Source organism: Oncorhynchus kisutch, linkage group LG21, assembly GCF_002021735.2.
Source record: "Oncorhynchus kisutch isolate 150728-3 linkage group LG21, Okis_V2, whole genome shotgun sequence".
Lineage (NCBI taxonomy): Eukaryota > Metazoa > Chordata > Actinopteri > Salmoniformes > Salmonidae > Oncorhynchus > Oncorhynchus kisutch.
Window position 1 is genome coordinate 32,007,668 of NC_034194.2, and position 18,978 is coordinate 32,026,645.

The window sequence follows — 18,978 nt, forward strand, 5'->3', positions numbered from 1 at the left end:
CAGCAGTAGATTTATGTAGCCTGAAAAGATTAAGATATGGAGCCACCACAGGTTTGGCCCTCGGGGGCCGTGGCCGCCATCTTCCAAAATGGCCACTGTCGGTTATACAATGTTACAATTCTAAAGGCCTTTCGTACTCCTTGTAATATACTGTGTGTTATTGTTAAACCTTTTGGTTTTCAGGAGATCCAGGCCAGAATATGTGATTTGAAAAAATCTAAGAAGTATAGGAGGTTACTTTCTATAGATTTAAGGGTTGTAAAATAGTTATACAGTCTGCAGCCTTTTAGTAAAATGGCTGCCATGGCCCCCAGGGGCCATATCTGTGGTGGCTCCATATTTGATTCTTTTCAGGGTACCTCAGTCTACATCTGAGCCAAATTTAATCTGCAAATCTCCAAATAAAATCTCTGTCCATTTCATAAATTGACTGTCATGGCCCCCAGGGGAAAACTCTGTGGTGGCTTCATATCTAAATCATTTGAGGATACATGAATCTACCTCTGTGACAAATTTTGTGTGTTTATCTCTAAATAGTCTTTCTGAATTGTACAATAGTGTTATCCTATGCAGCCATTTTGGGGTGGCTCCATATCTAAATATTTTTAGGGTCGATAAATCTAAATCTGGAGCCTTTATCTTGAAGCTGCAATATGTAATACATTTTTTGGGTGACTGACCAAATTCACATAGAAATGTGAGTTATAGATCTGTCATTTCACAGGGGGTTGGTGGAACATTAATTAGGGAGGATGGAGTGGAATAGGAGGAACGGTATCAAATACAGCAAACACATGGTTTTGATGTGTTTGATGCCATTCCATTTTCTTCACTTAGGCCTTTTCAGCTGGTGTTTCTGTGGTAGCAGGACAGGGGGACAGGATCCAGAGCGCTTCCAGTAGGATGCATGTGTCTGTTATGCAGGATTGGGGATCAATTATATTTAAATTACATTTGCTGTCATTCTTATTGAAAGCAAGTCTAAGAAGCGTTAGATCAGTTCTATGTGTGCTACTTCTATGCTTCTCTTTCTTACGTTGTGTTTTTGTGTCTTTTACTTTTGGTTTTGTACACCAGCTTCAAACAGCCGAAAATTCAATATTTTTCATGATGGAAAATATATTTCACAGTGGTTTAGATGCAACAATGATTATCTACAGTATACTTGCTTGTTTAGTCACATAGACTGAAATTAGGCTAACTATTCGAATTGTAGTAACCAGGAAATGGCAGAGCGATTTCTACATAATGCATCTTTAAAACAGTCCTTCTGAAGGGTGGGTATGATTTGTGGAACGCTCCAACAGGAATGTGTTCCAAAAACGTTGTAAATAACAAGGTTGTCAACAAACAACGCGTACAAAGTCGTATAGCAGCAGAATAAGATACTGGGTAGGGAGTTGGCTATTTAATAACTTTTTTTCAATCACCAATGTCTGTCCTCACTCTGGTAGCCTATGGACAAACATTAAGAATAAGCTTCGTGTTGAGTTGATGCCTGTTTGGAAGCTAGTTAGCTAGGTGAATTAATCATGCTACTTTGTATGCGTTGTTTGTTGGCAACCTTGTACTTTACAAAGTTTTTGGAACAGATTACTGTTGGAACGTTCCGCAAATACCCACCCCTTCTGAATTCCATAATAATGTTACCATCAGTGGCCATTTTGAAAAATGGTTGCCACGCCCCCCTAGGGGCGGCTCCATATCTAAATATTTTCAGGGTACATCAATCTACCTCTGTGCCAGATTTTGTGCTTTTATCACAATATGCACGATAGTGCCTATTTCTTTCAGTTTCGCCACCTAGCTACAACGACCGCAGTTTCCATTCACAATATTGTCCGCTATCCTTCCAGTATACCCTCGCGTCCCACAGGACAGCAGATGCTGTGACGGCAGTGTGTGACGGTCGCCATGATGAGCTGGGGTTTTGCCTGCAGCAAGCTGTAGTTCGAGAACGGCAAGCGACCGAAGTGGGAAGCAAAGGGGGAAGGCAGTGTACTGGATTGGTATGAGCAAGAATGCAGCTTTTTTCTTGACGGGAAAAAGCTCAACCCCTCAGAGAAACCGCATTTTCGACGGATACAGCAATGGACATATATTCGAACCATAGTTTTAAACTGTGAAGAGGGCCAAGGCAGTTGATTTTAAAATAATTGAATTTAAACGAAAAAACGAGCTAGTTAAGCCTTGCGCCCTTCCATTCTCAGACTCAACAGAGGAGGGGCATTGCATTGAGGCTTTGTAGCATTGCAGATCTAGTGTTGATGCATTTTTTTCCGCTGCAGTTTGGATAACCACATATCAACATCTCAGGGGATTGTTATAACTGCATTCTCACGGGTAATATTTTCACTGGGGGTATTTTTGACAGGAGAAGACTGTAAATACGTAAGGAAATACTACAAGCGGCTTTCATTAGCCTACGTCAAAATCTGCTGGCCAGGGCAGGGTCTGCAATTGTGAGTTCTCCTTTGTGTTTTGGGGGAATAGGATAAATAAAATGAGGAAATATTACATGGCTCACTCACCTCCGAGATACTCTATATATACCTTTTGTGAGAGGTGGATCATGATAGTTCTATTTTAGCTCGCTATTAGCTTGCTTGCCTCAAAAGTTTTTATTCATTTTGCTACAAGGTGAGACCGAGACAAGCTAAGCGAACTTCTTCTGTTCGTCCCTGGTCAGCCGGAATATAAGGTTTAGCTAACTATTTAAGTGAGTTAATATAATTTCCTCTACCAGCATCACCTGACTACAGTTTGAATCATGTCGGGAGAGGTCCGTTTGAAGAAACTGGAAAAGCTGATCCTGGACGGCCCAGCTCAGTCAAATGGCCAATGCCTTAGCGTGGAAACGCTATTGGATATCCTTATCTGCCTTTATGATGAGTGCAACAACTCACCGCTCAGAAGGGAGAAAAACATCTTGGAGTTTCTGGATTGGGGTAAGTTCCCCCCCTTTCTTTTGATGTAATGGTAATGGTGGTGCAATGTGCCCCCCCTTTTACCACATACCTTTTAATAGTAGTAGAGACCTCAGCGCAAGGCCTGGTCATGAAGGAGCTGCTATCCTCTTAGCCTAGGCCACCTCCACAGCCCCGTTTTTAACTTCAAGGCAATTGTGCTTTTCTAGTGTATGACTGTTTTGGGGTACTTTATATCCAACTTGAGTCGTGTCCCATAACAAATTGACTTTACACACCAACAGCAAATGTTACCATTTGTTGTAGTGGCAGTAGCCAGGCAGTGGCCTAGCACGAGCCCCAAATGTCATGGAACGTTTGCAATGGTGTCTCTCCCCACTCACGGTCATTGAAAAGCAAAGCACACAGGACCACACACACAACTTAATCATTTGTTGAAATAGCGAACTGTGTGTGTAACGACATTGGTGGTTTGGTTCGAGCACTAATGGAATGCGAACGACGTTTTATCTGAATGGTCCAGTGGTAACTCTGTATGGGTATGCCTTACCGAGATGCCCAAGTGCCAAGTGGGATTTAATTTGGACATTTACCCCGTGTAAACGGAGCCAGCCAGAGGCTAGGGGAAACACTGCAATATGTACTGCAATTAGGTGCTTTTATTCAGGACTCAGCCATTCACTGACAGTAGCTGCAAACAATGGAAATCATTTCACCTTTACAAACACCATAGAAACACTATCAAAATAAGTGTATGCTTCATTTAGGCTAAGGGGTTGTAATGTATTGCGAGTACATGTAGCCTACTAAAATTAAGCATATTTCAACACCTTTGGTGGTGTCCTCCTTTTGACCTCTGAGCTTACCACAAGTTTTGATGACATGATTTGACAAATGCTTCATAACGTAATGAATAGTGCTTATACCCAGGCCTGTCACATGAAACACCATTCCCCAAAGATGGATGAGACACTTAAAATACACCTTTCACTTTAACTTTAATGTTCACAAAACATCATTCTCAAAACACCATCATGTTATAAAGTATAAGACTAGCAATGACTTATGTCATCCCTGATATCCCCTTCATGCTCAGCCCACAACAGTAGACAAACATTACTATAAGGTTTGCTTTTCATCACTTAGCTTGGTGACCTCATTTTGGTTGATATGGCAACAGACCCCTGTATAACCTGTAGCCATCGGTGAATGGACCAGGCCTAGTTCACCATATCCTTCAGTTATGACCTTATAACACTGACTACCTAGTAGTAAGCAGAAGATTGGAAGAGGCGTTGACCTGAATAACACTATTTTTAAGGCTCAATTATGAAATATGTAACAATTGTTTTATCTGCATTGTTTATTTGCTATTAATGGAACTATGTTCATTCTAAATACTGTCCAGCACAATGCTACAGCACTAGCCTATATTATACACTAACAATGTTATAGGCCTAAAACACTCTACTATACTTTATGATACTATACTATTGGCCTACTATCTATGTAGACTGAGAAGTTGATGTCCAGATATGAGGAGGATCAGAAAAAACAACAATCTGTTTGAGAATGAACTGTTGTTGTGGTTCTGGTGTGATGTGGTTCTGATGTGGTGTGGTGATTGTGTGGTTCTAGTATGGTGTGGGTATGATGTGGTGTGATGTGGTTCTGGTATGGTGTGGGTATGATGTGGTGTGATGATGATGTGGTTCTGGTATGATGTGATATGGTTGTGGTGTGGTGTGATGGTGTGGTTCTGGTATGGTGTGGGTATGATGTGGTGTGATGTTGTGGTGTGGGTATGATGTGATGTGGTTCTGGTATGATGTGATATGGGTATGGTGTGGTTCTGGTATGGTGTGGGTATGATGTGGTGTGATGTTGTGGTGTGGTTCTGGTATGGTGTGGGTATGATGTGGTGTGATGTTGTGGGGTGGTTCTGGTGTGGTGTGGGTATGATGTGGTGTGATTAGAGGTCGACCGATTATGATTTTTCAACAGCGATACTGATTATTGGAGGACCAAAGAAAGCCAATACCGATTAATCGGCTAATTTTGAATTTAAAAAATATATATAAATATATATACACTGCTCAAAAAAATAAAGGGAACACAAAAATAACACATCCTAGATCTGAATGAATGAAATATTCTTATTAAATACTTTTTTCTTTACATAGTTGAATGTATGACCTCCCTACAATGCCTGGGCATGCTCCTGATGAGGTGGCGGATGGTCTCCTGAGGGATCTCCTCCCAGACCTGGACTAAAGCATCCTTTAGTGGAGCGAGACATGATGTCCCAGATGTGCTCAATTGGGACTCAGGTCTGGGGAATGGGCGGACCAGTCCATAGCGTCAATGTCTTCCTCTTGCAGGAACTGCTGACACACTCCAGCCACATGAGGTCTAGCATTGTCTTGCATTAGGAGGAACCCAGGGCCAACCGCACCAGCATATGGTCTCACAAGGGGTCTGAGGATCTCATCTCGGTACCTAATGGCAGTCAGGCTACCTCTGGCGAGCACATGGAGGGCTGTGCGGCCCCCCAAAGAAATGCCACCCCACACCATGACTGACCCACCGCCAAACCGGTCATGCTGGAGGATGTTGCAGGCAGCAGAATGTTCTCCACGGCGTCTCCAGACTCTGTCACGTCTGTCACGTGCTCAGTGTGAACCTGCTTTCATCTGTGAAGAGCACAGGGCGCCAGTGGCGAATTTGCCAATCTTGATGTTCTCTGGCAAATGCCAAACGTCCTGCACGGTGTTGGGCTGTAAGCACAACCCCCACCTGTGGACGTCGGGCCCTCATACCACCCTCATGAGTCTGTTTCTGACCGTTTGAGCAGACACGTGCACATTTGTGGCCTGCTGGAGGTCATTTTGCAGGGCTCTGGCAGTGCTCCTCCTGCTCCTCCTTGCACAAAGGTGGAGGTAGCGGTCCTGCTGCTGGGTTGTTGCCCTCTTACGGCCTCCTCCACGTCTCCTGATGTACTGGCCTGTCTCCTGGTAGCGCCTCCATGCTCTGCACACTACGCTGACAGACACAGCAAACCTTCTTGCCACAGCTCGCATTGATGTGTCATCCTGGATGAGCTGCACTACCTGAGCCACTTGTGTGGGTTGTAGACTCCGTCTCATGCTACCACTAGAGTGAAAGCACCGCCAGCATTCAAAAGTGACCAAAACATCAGCCAGGAAGCATAGGAACTGAGAAGTGGTCTGGTCACCACCTGCAGAACCACTCCACTTTACTGGGGGTGTTTTGCTAATTGCCTATAGTTTCCACCTGTTGTCTATTCCATTTGCACAACAGCATGTGAAATGTATTGTCAATCAGTGTTGCTTCCTAAGTGGACAGTTTGATTTCACAGAAGTGTGATTGACTTGGAGTTACATTGTGTTGTTTAAGTGTTCCCTTTATTTTTTTGAGCAGTGTATAATTGTAATAATGACAATTACAACAACACTGAATGAACACTTATATTTTAACTTAATGTAATACATCAATAAAATCAATTTAGTCTCAAATAAATCATGAATCATGTTCATTTTGGTTTAAATAATGCAAAAACAAAGTGTTGGAGAAGAAAGTAAAAGTGCAATATGTGCCATGTAAAAAAAGCTAACGTTTAAGTTCCTTGCTCAGAACATGAGAACATATGAAAGCTGGTGGTTCCTTTTAACATGAGTCTTCAATATTCCCAGGTAAGAACTTGTCGTTATTATAGGAATTATAGGACTATTTCTCTCTATAGCCTTTGTATTTAATATACCTTTGACTATTGGATGTTCTTATAGGCACTATCTTATTGCCAGCCTAATCTCGGGAGTTGATAAGCTTGAAGTCATAAATAGTGCAATGCTTGAAGCACAGCGAAGAGCTGCTGGCAAATGCAGGAAAGTGCTGTTTGAATGAACGCTTATGAGCCTGCTGCTGCCTACCACCGCTCAGTCAGACTGCTCTATCAAATATCAAATCATAGACTTAATTATAATATAATAACACAGAGAAATATGAGCCTTAGGTCATTAATATGGTCAAATCCGGAAACTATCATTTCGAAAACAAGACGTTTATTATTTCAGTGAAATACTGAACCGTTCCATATTTTATCTAACGGGTGGCATTCCTAAGTCTAAATATTGCGGTTACATTGCACAACCTTCAATGTTATGTCATAATTATCTACAATTCTGGCAAATTAATTACGTTCTTTGTTAGGAAGAAATGGTCTTCACACCGTTCGCAACGAGCCAGGCGGCCCAAACTGCTGCATATTTCCTGACTCCGCTTGCACAGAACGCAAGAGAAGTGACACAATTTCCCTAGCTAAAAGAAATTCATGTTAGTAGGCAATATTAACTAAATATGCAGGTTTAAAAATATATACTTGTGTATTGATTTTAAGAAAGGCATTGATGTTTATGGTTAGGTACACATTGATGCAATGACAGTGCTTTTTTTTCTGCGAATGCACTTGTTAAATCATCACCAGTTTGGTGTGGTTCTGGTATTGTGTGGGTGTGGTGAGGTTCTGCTGTGGTGTGATGATGATGTGGTTCTGGTATGATGTGGTGTGGGTATGATGTGCTGGTGTTTGGTGTGATGATGATGATGTGTTGTGGTTCTGGTATGGTGTGGTGTGGGTATGATGTGGTTCTGGTATGATGTGATGTGGGTCTGGTATAATGTGGTTCTGGTGTGGTGTGGTTCTGGTGTGGTTGTGGTGTGTTTCTGGTGTGGTGTGGTTCTGGTGTGGCTAACTGTTGAACTCCAGCAGAAGACATCCACCCCACTGGGCCTCTGGTTGGTTATATCGGCAGCCTGTCCTCTCATACCCCTGCTTCTTTTCATACATTGATTGTGGTGGTGAGGATATTTTAAACACACCATACACCTCGCTTAGTTACTCACAGTCCTACCCAGGCCAGGTGTTGATGGGCATGGTAGAAGTTAGGAGGGTCTGTGGGTGCTGATGATGGGGTTGATTGTGATGTGAAGGGCCAGGACATCCTTGTCACGATGCTGGACGTTCTACTTTTCCCTGTGATGATTCCACAGGGGCAGCTAACAGGAAACACAGGGACTGGATGCTGGGCTCTTTGGGCACATGATGTCATACCAGGAAGTGGCTCTGCTGTGTATTGTGTTGGTCACTGCTGTCCTGCAGCCTGTGACTATAAAGACAGCTGGCAGTGGTCAGGTCACTCACTCACACTCTTCATTTATTAATTAATACACGTGTACACACACATTTAGTTGAAGGTTCCTTTTCCATTCTCCCGAGAGGGATCACCATCATGTAGGGGTACTATTCAGTCAGAGGGCGGCCATGTCACGTCACAGTGGATGTCTTCCCTGAACCCTCACTCCATATCAGACCATTGAAGTGGCCTAAACATAGCAGACCAACAGTCGGTTACGTTTTCATGCCCTCCCCCAAATCCTTACATAGCACACATACCCACTTCTAACAGTTTCCCAGCTCAACCAAACAAACCACCTAACCAATAGAAGGTGAAGCTGAGAATGAATCTTATTTTCTAGCTGCAGGAAGCTGAACCTCCTACATATGAATGACTGGCCCTGGTTTTCTCACCACTCTCTCCCAGAGGGTAGCCTACAACTTGGTTTATTAGCAAGCTCTGATGACAAAGAGGTTTGTAAATGTCTGTCATCTGCCGCTGGGATGACGCCTGTCTCCCGGCTGTGGATCCAGCAGGCCAGGCAGTATTTACAGAACATTTTGGTGTGAATATGAACTCACACACGCAGGACACACACACACACACACACACACACAAACAATCACACATGCAGGACACACACGCACACAGGCTGAATAAGGACCATTACTCTACTCATAAATTACTTCTAAATTAGTCAAACCCAGAGGAACAATTAGCCCCCCCCCCCCATCCAAGTCTAGACCAATGACACAGAGTGACATTGTTTTCTGAAATTATTTTTCACTTGTGAAAGGATGAATTTATGCAAGGCTTGCTAGTTGAGCTGTTATGGCTGAAATGGATGCGGAGCCAACTGGCAAAGACATCGTACTGTCTTTCCCTTCACTTAGGCCTGTTCAGCTGGTGTTTCTGTGGTAGCAGGACAGGGGGACAGGATCCAGAGTGCTTCCAGTAGGATGCATGTGTCTGTTAAGCAGGGTTGGGGATCAATTCTATTTCAATTCAGTATTTTCGAAAAGTCTAATGAAATCCCAAGTGGTAGTCTGTGGGTCGTCGACTCAATGTGTCTGAAAAACACACTGTAAACAAAATATTTGTGTTATTATTTCAGTCTGGTATCATATTGGATCAGTGCCCAGATTTCTGGCTTCAACCGGGAAAACTATTAAAATCTCAGAACAGGCCCGTCAGAACAGGCCCAGCAGAACAGGTCAGACCAGGTCCAGCATCTTAGTGGTGCTGACCTAGTATCAGTATAGCCTTTTAGATCATAATGAATATAATTCAAATCAAATTTGATTTGTCACATGCTCCGAATACAACAGGTGTAGTAGACCTTACACTGAAATGCTTACTTACAAGACCTTAACTTACAATGCAGTTTTAAAATATTAACTAAATAAACTAAAGTAACATTTAAAAAAAGGAACACAATAAAATAACAAGAGGCTATATACAGGGGGTACCAGTACCAAGTCAATTTTAAATGGACCTTTATTTTACTAGGCAAGTCAGTTAAGAACAAATTCTTATTTTCAATGACGGCCTAGGAACAGTGGGTTAACTGCCTTGTTCAGGGGCAGAACGACGGATTTGTACCTTTGTACCTTGTCAGCTCAGGGATTTGAACTTGCAACCTTCCGCGGTTACTAGTCCAACGCTCTAACCGCTCTAACCACTAGGCTACCCTAGTGTGGGCCTACAGGTTAGTCAGGCTATATACAGGGTGTACCGGTACCGAGTCAATGTGTGGGGGTACAGGTTAGTCAAGGTAATTTGTAGGTAGGGGTAAAGTGACTGTGCATCGATAATTAACAGCGTGTAGCAGCAGTGTAAAAACATTGTCGGGGGGATGGTCAATGTAAATAGTCCGGTGGCCATTTGATTAATTGTTCAGCAGGCTTGGGGGTAAAAGCTGTTAAGGAGCCCTTTGGACCTAGACTTAGCACTCCGGTACTGCTTGCTGTGCGGTAGCAGAGAGAAGTCTATGACTTGGGTGACAGGAGTCTTTGACAATTTTCTGGTCCTTCGCTGACCAGTAGGGAACCTGATCCCAGATCAGTACTCCTTCATGGCTGAGAAGCTGGGTCCGAGTTAATAAGTAACATGCAGAAAAACCAGGATATCTCTGCCTTTTAGTTTGTTCCCCCTCTCTACCACAGGATGTTGACCCGCACAGAGGGCTTGGCATGGGGCAGCTGTAATAGTAGAGTTATATGCCAAATCATTTACCTCTGCTTGCTCCCAGGCCAGGTTTTCTCTCTCTCCTTCTTCCTCACTCCTTGTGCCCTCTGTATGCACGTATGCCTTACTGGGTGTGGCTGGGAAATAGGCCTACAGACAGACATATACACACACCAATATAGGAAGCATACAGACGGTGCATTGCAGTCATTCTTTCAACACAACAGGACCAAGAAAAATAAACATTGCCACATACTAAGTCCCCCAAATTATGCTATTAGATAGCAATAAACAATGTATTTTGTGGTGGTGTTGAGCGTCAAATGTCTTGTGATGATGGGTTAATTAGGTGGCCAGTGAAAGCCTGTGGTAGCTAGATAGTGAAGGAGAAGGGAGTGAGTGCTTTGTGACCCTGTGTGTGTTCCGTAGCCAGAGCATCCCTGTATTTTGTGGAGGCTCAGCTGTGTGTAAAAACGCTGACTAAGCCAGGCCCCAGCCCTTCACAGCTCAGCTGTGTGTAAAAACGCTGACTAAGCCAGGCCCCAGCCCTTCACAGCTCAGCTGTGTGTAAAAACGCTGACTAAGCCAGGCCCCAGCCCTTCACAGCTCAGCTGTGTGTAAAAACGCTGACTAAGCCAGGCCCCAGCCCTTCACAGCTCAGCTGTGTGTAAAAACGCTGACTAAGCCAGGCCCCAGCCTTCACAGCTCAGCTGTGGAATTTGGAGTGGAGGCGCAAATTTAGGAATACAAAAAGCTGTTTAGGGGATAGCTTTTTGTCCGCTTAAATGTTTTTGTAAATTAGCAGACGCTCTTATCAGAGTGACTTACACTTAGTGCATTCATCTTAAGATGCCTAGGTGAGACAACCATATCAGTCTTTTTGTTGTTGATGGGGGTGAATAGCCTACTCTTTGAAGAGGTAGTGTTGTAGACCCTCTTTCTCTCATCTCTCTCTCTTTGCCATACTTTCTGTCATTCTCTTTCTCATCTCTCTCTCTTCGCCATACTTTCTGTCATTCTCTTTCTCTCATCTCTCTCTCTTCGCCATACTTTCTGTCATTCTCTTTCTCCATTGCAACCTCTTTCCATCTCTTTCTCTTCCATATCATCTTTCTCTTTCCATCTCTTTCTTGCACCCTCCCTCTCCCCGTCACTCTATCTCTATGTTCCAGTCTTGCCCCTGCCCTTTTCTCTCCATAACTACATCCATCCCCCTTTTCCTCCTCTCTACTCCTCCATCCCCCCCTTTCCTCCTTTCTACTCCTCCATCCCCCCCTTTCCTCCTTTCTACTCCTCCATCCCCCCTTTTCCTCCTCTCTACTCCTCCATCCCCCCTTTTCCTCCTCTCTACTCCTCCATCCCCCCTTTTCCTCCTCTCTACTCCTCCATCCCCCCCTTTTCCTCCTCTCTACTCCTCCATCCCCCCCTTTTCCTCCTCTCTACTCCTCCATCCCCCCCTTTTCCTCCTCTCTACTCCTCCATCCCCCCTTTTCCTCCTCTCTACTCCTCCATCCCCCCCTTTCCTCCTCTCTACTCCTCCATCCCCCCCTTTTCCTCCTCTCTACTCCTCCATCCCCCCTTTTCCTCCTCTCTACTCCTCCATCCCCCCTTTTCCTCCTCTCTACTCCTTCATCCCCCCCTTTTCCTCCTCTCTACTCCTTCATCCCCCCCTTTTCCTCCTCTCTACTCCTTCATCCCCCCCTTTTCCTCCTCTCTACTCCTCATCCCCCCCTTTTCCTCCTCTCTACTCCTCATCCCCCCTTTTCCTCCTCTCTACTCCTCATCCCCCCCTTTTCCTCCTCTCTACTCCTCATCCCCCCTTTTCCTCCTCTCTACTCCTCCATCCCCCCTTTTCCTCCTCTCTACTCCTCCATCCCCCCTTTTCCTCCTCTCTACTCCTCCATCCCCCCTTTTCCTCCTCTCTACTCCTCCATCCCCCCCTTTTCCTCCTCTCTACTCCTCCATCCCCCCCTTTTCCTCCTCTCTACTCCTCCATCCCCCCCTTTTCCTCCTCTCTACTCCTCCATCCCCCCCTTTTCCTCCTCTCTACTCCTCCATCCCCCCCTTTTCCTCCTCTCTACTCCTCCATCCCCCCCTTTTCCTCCTCTCTACTCCTCCATCCCCCCCTTTTCCTCCTCTCTACTCCTCCATCCCCCCCTTTTCCTCCTCTCTACTCCTCCATCCCCCCCCTTTTGGTGTGTTATGATTTTGAGGATGACCTTCTCTATTTTCAGGTCTACACTGGGCTGTGTACAGCAGTGGATGTTAAGGCCTTTTTACTGGTACTTTAGAATGACTAATAATAAACAGGCCGGACTACCTCTATCTGTAAAACAGTAAATGCCCGTCATTCACAATATGTATCGGAGGCCTCATATGATGAAATGGATCTGGTGGTGACTAACCTCAATGTTGTCAACTAGATTTCACTCATAAAATGAGGCTTCTCTCCTTAGCAGACTAATCAGATCTCTTTGTCTGTGCCTTCTTTTCTACACATTCACAGTGTGTGAGTTAATGTGATGTATTGAAGGTTTTTGGGGGTTCCTCTTTTTCTCGGGGTGTGTGTGTGTGCATGTGGATCCTGTTGTTATGGTGGAGTGTTCTCTGACCTCATCCTCCTTGCGTAGTCACAGGAAGCTGTAGCTAGATGAGCAGTCCAGTGACGCTGCCTTCCCTTGCATGCCATCACATCATCGGGAAATCCTGTGGTCGCTCTGATTGTCATCTCAATTGTCTCTGGGAAGGGACGTCTCTGCTGCTGCCCCTATATATAGACCAATACCTCATCTCTGCTTTCCCCCTAGTGGAAGAGCTGAGAGTGCTGTAGGGACAAAGGCCATGCCTCTTAGGCTGTCTGTGGATCGGTCAGGTTTTGTCTGTGGATCTGTCAGGTCCTGTCAGGGTGGGAGATTTATTTGACATGAACGTGCCTCTTAGGGCTGTCTGTGGCTCCGTCAGGTTCTGTCTCTGGTTCTCTGTGGATCTGTCAGGGTGAGTGGAAGGGCCTCAGGACTGTGTGCCCGACAGCTCTGCTCATCTGCTACTTTGTTGTGTGTTTTCCTCTTTATCCCCAGAAGGCTTGCTGGATGACATGCTTTAAAGAGACACTGCACTTCCTGATTTGGCCTCGTTTTTCATCAACGTTCATTTAGACATGCTAGCGGCCATGACTGAAGGCAAACAAATGTTTCCACTGCTCCGCTGTCCTACAACACAATATTCTATAACTGGATAGTTTTGTCTCGTCTTTCTGGGAGACCGATCCCAGAAGTAATCTCCATACAGGTGTAGGTTACATGTGGGCATATCACAAACATCTCCCAGCTTGACAAATCAGAAAAAAGACAAACCATTTTCTGCTGTAAATATCATATTGATAGTCTTCTAAAGACCGTATGCCTACACTTTAACTAACACATCTCAATCAGTGTGTGTAGAGAACAACTTCAGCTGTCTAACCAGAACTAGAATGACATTCTATTTGTCTATTTGCCCAAATCTAAGGATTTGGCTGTTTAATACACTGACAGCTCGCTCTCTCTCTGAAGTTCTGTCTTTAAATTTAAATTGTCACATGCTTTGTAAACAGATGTAGATGTACTCACAGGCCCTTCCTTACAATGCAGAATACAGTCAAATTTTAATAATAGAAAAAAATAAATTAGTAACACAAGGAATAAATATACAATGAGCAATGATAGCTTGGCTATATTTTTATTTAACCTTTTATTTAACTAGGTTAAAGTTAAATATATATAAATGAGTTTACAGAGTCGATGTGCAGGGGTACGAAGAAGTTGAGGTAGATATGTACTAGATGCCGATGCCGATTATTGGAGGACCAAAAAACAGCCGATACCGATTATCTTGCCGATTTTTACATTTTTATTTATTTATTTGTAATAATGCCAATTACAACAATACTGAATGAACACTTTTATTTTAAGTTAATATAATACATCAATAAAATCAATTTAGCCTCAAAAAACATGAAACATGTTACATTTGGTTTAAATAATGCAAAAACAAAGTGTTGGAGAAGAAAGTAAAAGTGCAATATGTGCCATGTTAAAAAAGCTAAAGTTTAAGTTCCTTGCTCAGAACATGAGAACATATGAAAGATGGTGGTTCCTTTTAACATGAGTCTTCAATATTCTCAGATAAGATGTTTTAGGTTGTAGTTATTATAGGAATTATAGGACTATTTCTCTCTATACCATTTGTATTTCATTAACCTTTGACTATTGGATGTTCTTATAGGTACTTTAGTATTGCCACTGTAACAGTATAGCTTCCGTCCCTCTCCTCGCCCCTACCTGGGCTCGAATCAGGAACACATCGAAAACAGCCACCGTCGAAGCATCGTTTCCATTGCTCCACAAATGCCGCGGCCCTTGCAGAGCAAGGGCAACAACTACTTCAAGGTCTCGGAGCGAGTGCCGATTGAAACGCTATTAGCGCACACCCCGCTAACTAGCTAGCCATTTCACATCGGTAACACCAGCCTAATCTTGGGAGTTGATAGGCTTGAAGTCATAAACAGCTCAATGCTTGAAGCACAGCGAAGAGCTGCTGGCAAATGCAGGAAAGTGCCGTTTGAATGAATGCTAACGAGCCTGCTGCTGCCTACCACCGCTCAGTCAGACTGCTCAATCAAATCATAGACTTAATTATAACATAATAACACACACAAATATTAGCCTTAGGTCATTAATATGGTCAAATCCGGAAACTATCATCTCGAAAACAAAACTTTTATTATTTCTGTGAAATACGGAACCGTTCCATATTTTATCTAACGGGTGGCATCCCTAAGTCTAAATATTGCAGTTACATTGTACAACCTTCAATGTTATGTCATAATTATCTACAATTCTGGCAAATTAATTACCGTCTTTGTTAGGAATAAATGGTCTTCACACAGTTCACAACGAGCCAGGCGGCCCAAACTGCTGCATATATTTCTTGACTCTACTTGCATGGAACGCAAGAGAAGTGACACAATTTCCCTAGTTAAAAGAAAGTCAAGTTATCAGGCAATATTAACTAAATATTAACTATATATGCAGGTTTAAAAATATATACTTGTGTATTGATTTAAGAAAGGCATTGATGTTTATGGTTAGGTACACATTTTCTTTCCGCGAATGCAATTGTTAAATTATCACCCATTTGGAGAAGTAGGCTGTGATTCGATGAGAAATTAACAGGCACTGCATCGATTATGTGCAACGCAGAACACGCTAGATAAACTAGTAATATCATCAACCATGTGTAGTTAACTAGTGATTATGTTAAGGTTGATTTGTTTTTTATAAGATACGTTTAATGCTAGCTAGCAACTTACCTTGGCTCCTTGCTGCATTCGTGTAGCAGGTAGTCAGCCTGCCATGCAGGCTCCTCGTGGAGTGCAATGTAAGGCTGGTGGTTAAAGTGTTGGACTAGTAACCAGAAGGTTGCAAGATCGAATCCCCAAGCTGACAAGGTCAAATCTGTCCTTCTGCCCCTGAACAAGGCAGTTAACCCACTGTTCCTAGGCCGTCATTGAAAATAAGAATGTGTTCTTAACTGACTTGCCTAGTTAAATAAAGGTTAAAAAAAAACAGCTACAATCGGTGTCCAAAAATGACGATTACCAATTGTTATGAAAACGTGAAATCGGCCCTAATTAATCGGCCATTCCGATTAATCGGCCAACCTCTAATATGTACATATAGTAAAGCGACTAGGCAACAGGATAGATAGATGGTAGCAGCAGTGTATGTGATGTGTGTGGCGATGGTGTACCTGTGTGTGTGTTGGAGTGTCAGTGTAAGTACGTGTGAGTATGTGGGTAGAGTCCTGTGTGTGTGTGTGTGTGTGTGGGTAGAGTCCAGTGTGTATGAGTGTCAGTATGTGTGAGTATATGGGTAGGGTCCAGTGTGTATGTGTGTGTTGGAGTGTGTGTGTGAGTACTGTCTGGTATAGAGGTCCTGGGTGGCAGGGAGTTCAGCCCCAGTGATGTACTGGGCCTTAACATGTGGACATTGAGGAACTTGAAGCTCTCGATCTGCTCCACTACAGCCCCGTTGTTGTGAATGGAGGAGTGTTCTGCCCTCATTTTCCTGTAGTCCATGATCTGAAGTCGATGAACAGCATTCTCATGTAGCTGTTCCTTTTGTCAAGGTGGGAAAGGGCAGTGTGGAGTGCAATAGAGATTGTGTCATCTGTGGATCTGTTTGGGTGGAATGCGAATTGGAGTGTGTCCAAGGTTTCTGGGATAATGGTGTTGATGTGAGCCATGACCAGCATTTCATAGCTACAGACGTGAGGGCACAGGGATTATGGTGGTCTGCTTGTAGGTACTACAGACAGGGTTAGGGAGAGGTAGAAAATGTCAGTGAAGACACTCAGCGCATGCTCTGAGTACACGCCCTGGTAATCCTTGTGAATGTTAACCTGTTTACAGGTCTTACATCGGCTATGGAGTGCGCGATCACACAGTCATCCGGAATATCAGGTGCGCTCACGCACGGTTCAGTGTTTCTTGCCTCGAAGCAAGCATAGAAGGCATTTAGCTGGTTTGGTAGGCATGTGTCACTGGGGCACCTCTCGGCTGGGTTTCCCTTTGTAATCTGTGATAGTTTGTAAACCCTGCCACATCCGACGAGCGTCCGAGCCGGTTTAGTAAGATTCAACCTCAGTACTGTATTGCCGCTTTGCAGGATTTCTTCTGGATTAGTGTACTGCTCCTAGCCGTTAGCAACATCCGTACTGTCACTGTGGGTACTACATCGACAATGCACTTATTAATGAAGCTGGTGGCTGATGTGGTAAACTCCTCAATGCCATCGGATGAATCCAGGAACACATTCCAGTATGTAGCGAAACAGTCCTGTAGCTTAGCATCCGTCTACGGTGGGTCAAGTCTACAGTGGGTGATGAAGTCCCTTCCATGTATGTAATATATTACAGGTTATAGACCTGTGCAGTCAGGTGGCAGGAGCGGTGGAGTACATGACACTCCATCCTGGATATGACTGAGTTTTACTCAACCCACGGGTCCAGCAGGCGGAGTTCAATATCTACAGGTAGATGTGAGATGCAGGAGGATTGCACTCTTCTCATACTAAGTAGCCTACAGAATAATATGAGAAGAATGCAATACGTAAACTTATATAGATATTCTAAACAAAGTGTTTATCTATACTGAACAAAAATATGAATGCAACAATTTCAAAGATGCAACAATTTCAAGGAGTTACAGTTCATATAAGTAAATCAGTCCAATTGAAATAAATTCATTAGGTCCTAATCTATGTATTTCACATGACTTCAGTCAGTATCTGTTGTGTGACCACCATTTGCCTTATGCAGGGCGACACATCTCCTTTACATAGTTGATCAAGCTGTTGATTGTGGCATGTGGAATATTGTCCCACTTCTCTTCAATGGCAGTGCAAAGTTTTGGGATATTGGAGGGAACCGTAACACGCTGGCGTACACGTTAATCCAGAGCATCCCAAACATGCTCAGTGGGTGACATGTCTGGTGAGTGTACAGGCCATGGAAGAATTGGGACATTTTCAGCTTCCAGAAATTGTGTGCAGATCCTTGCAACATGGGGCTGTGCTTTATCATGCTGAAACATGAGGTGATAGGAGAGGAATGAATGGCATGACAATGGGCTACAGGATCTCATCACAGTAGATCTGTGCATTCAAATTTCCATCGTTAAAATGCAATTGTGTTTGTTGTCCATAGCTTATGCCTACCCATACCATAACCCCACCGCCACCATGGGGAACTCTGTTCACAACATTTATATCAGCAAACCGCTCGCCCACACAATGCCATACACATGGTCTGCGGTTGTGAGGCCGGGTGGACATACTGCCAAATTCTCTAAAATGAACATTAAATTCTCTGGCAACGGCACTAGTGGACATTCCTGCAGTCAGCATGCCAATTACACGCTCCCTCAAAACTTGAGACATCTGTAGTATTGTGTTATGTGACAAAACTGCACATTTTAGAGTGGCCTTTATTGTCCCCGGCACAAGCTGCACCTGTGTAATGTGTAATTATCATGCTGTTTTTATCAGCTTCGTGATATGCCACACCTGTCAGGTGCATAGATTATTTTGGCAAAGGAGAAATGCTCACTAGCAGGGATGTCAAATAATGTGCCCAACATTTTAGAGAAATAAGCTTTTTGTGCATGTGGAACATTTCTGACATCTTTTGTCAGCTCATGAAACATGGGACCAACACTTTACATGTTGCATTGATGTTTTTGTTCAGTGTACATATATTTACTTTCAAGTGTAACAGTTGAAGCCCTCTACTCACCCTGTCCCAGGAGTAGTCCATTGCGACATCATGGATGAGGGGCACCTCCTTACTACAGACAAGACACAAACACACACAGAAACTCACGGGCCTCCCGAGTTGCACAGCAGTCTAAGGCACTGCATCGCTACAGAACCGGGTTTAATCCCAGGCAGTGTTGCAGCCGGCCACCACCGGGAGACCCATGAGGTGGTGAACAATTGGCCCAGCGTAGTCCTGGTTATGGGAGGGTGATCTGGTGATCTGTCATCATTGGCTTTGCCCCAGAAAATACACAATAATGTTGTTGCTTGGTGGCATCTTTTATGGGGTTAGCTGAAGCCCTAGCTAGCTAT

At 43.9% G+C, this 18,978-nt stretch overlaps 1 protein-coding gene across 14 annotated transcripts in view; it reads left to right on the top strand.

The window, feature by feature from the left end:
- The first annotated feature begins 1,722 nt into the window (after positions 1-1,722).
- The window catches only part of LOC109866351 (serine/threonine-protein kinase MRCK alpha), a 114,145-nt gene continuing 96,889 nt past the window's right edge, over positions 1,723-18,978 (top strand). For 7 of the 14 annotated variants that reach the window (XM_031800270.1, XM_031800274.1, XM_031800280.1 and 4 more), the window contains exon 1: positions 1,723-2,948. In XM_031800270.1, the coding sequence (XP_031656130.1) occupies positions 2,771-2,948 (178 nt within the window). In that variant the 5' untranslated portion in view covers positions 1,723-2,770. The remainder of the gene's footprint in view (positions 2,949-18,978) is intronic. The other 7 variants (XM_031800279.1, XM_031800277.1, XM_031800281.1 and 4 more) reach the window with 2 other exon arrangements.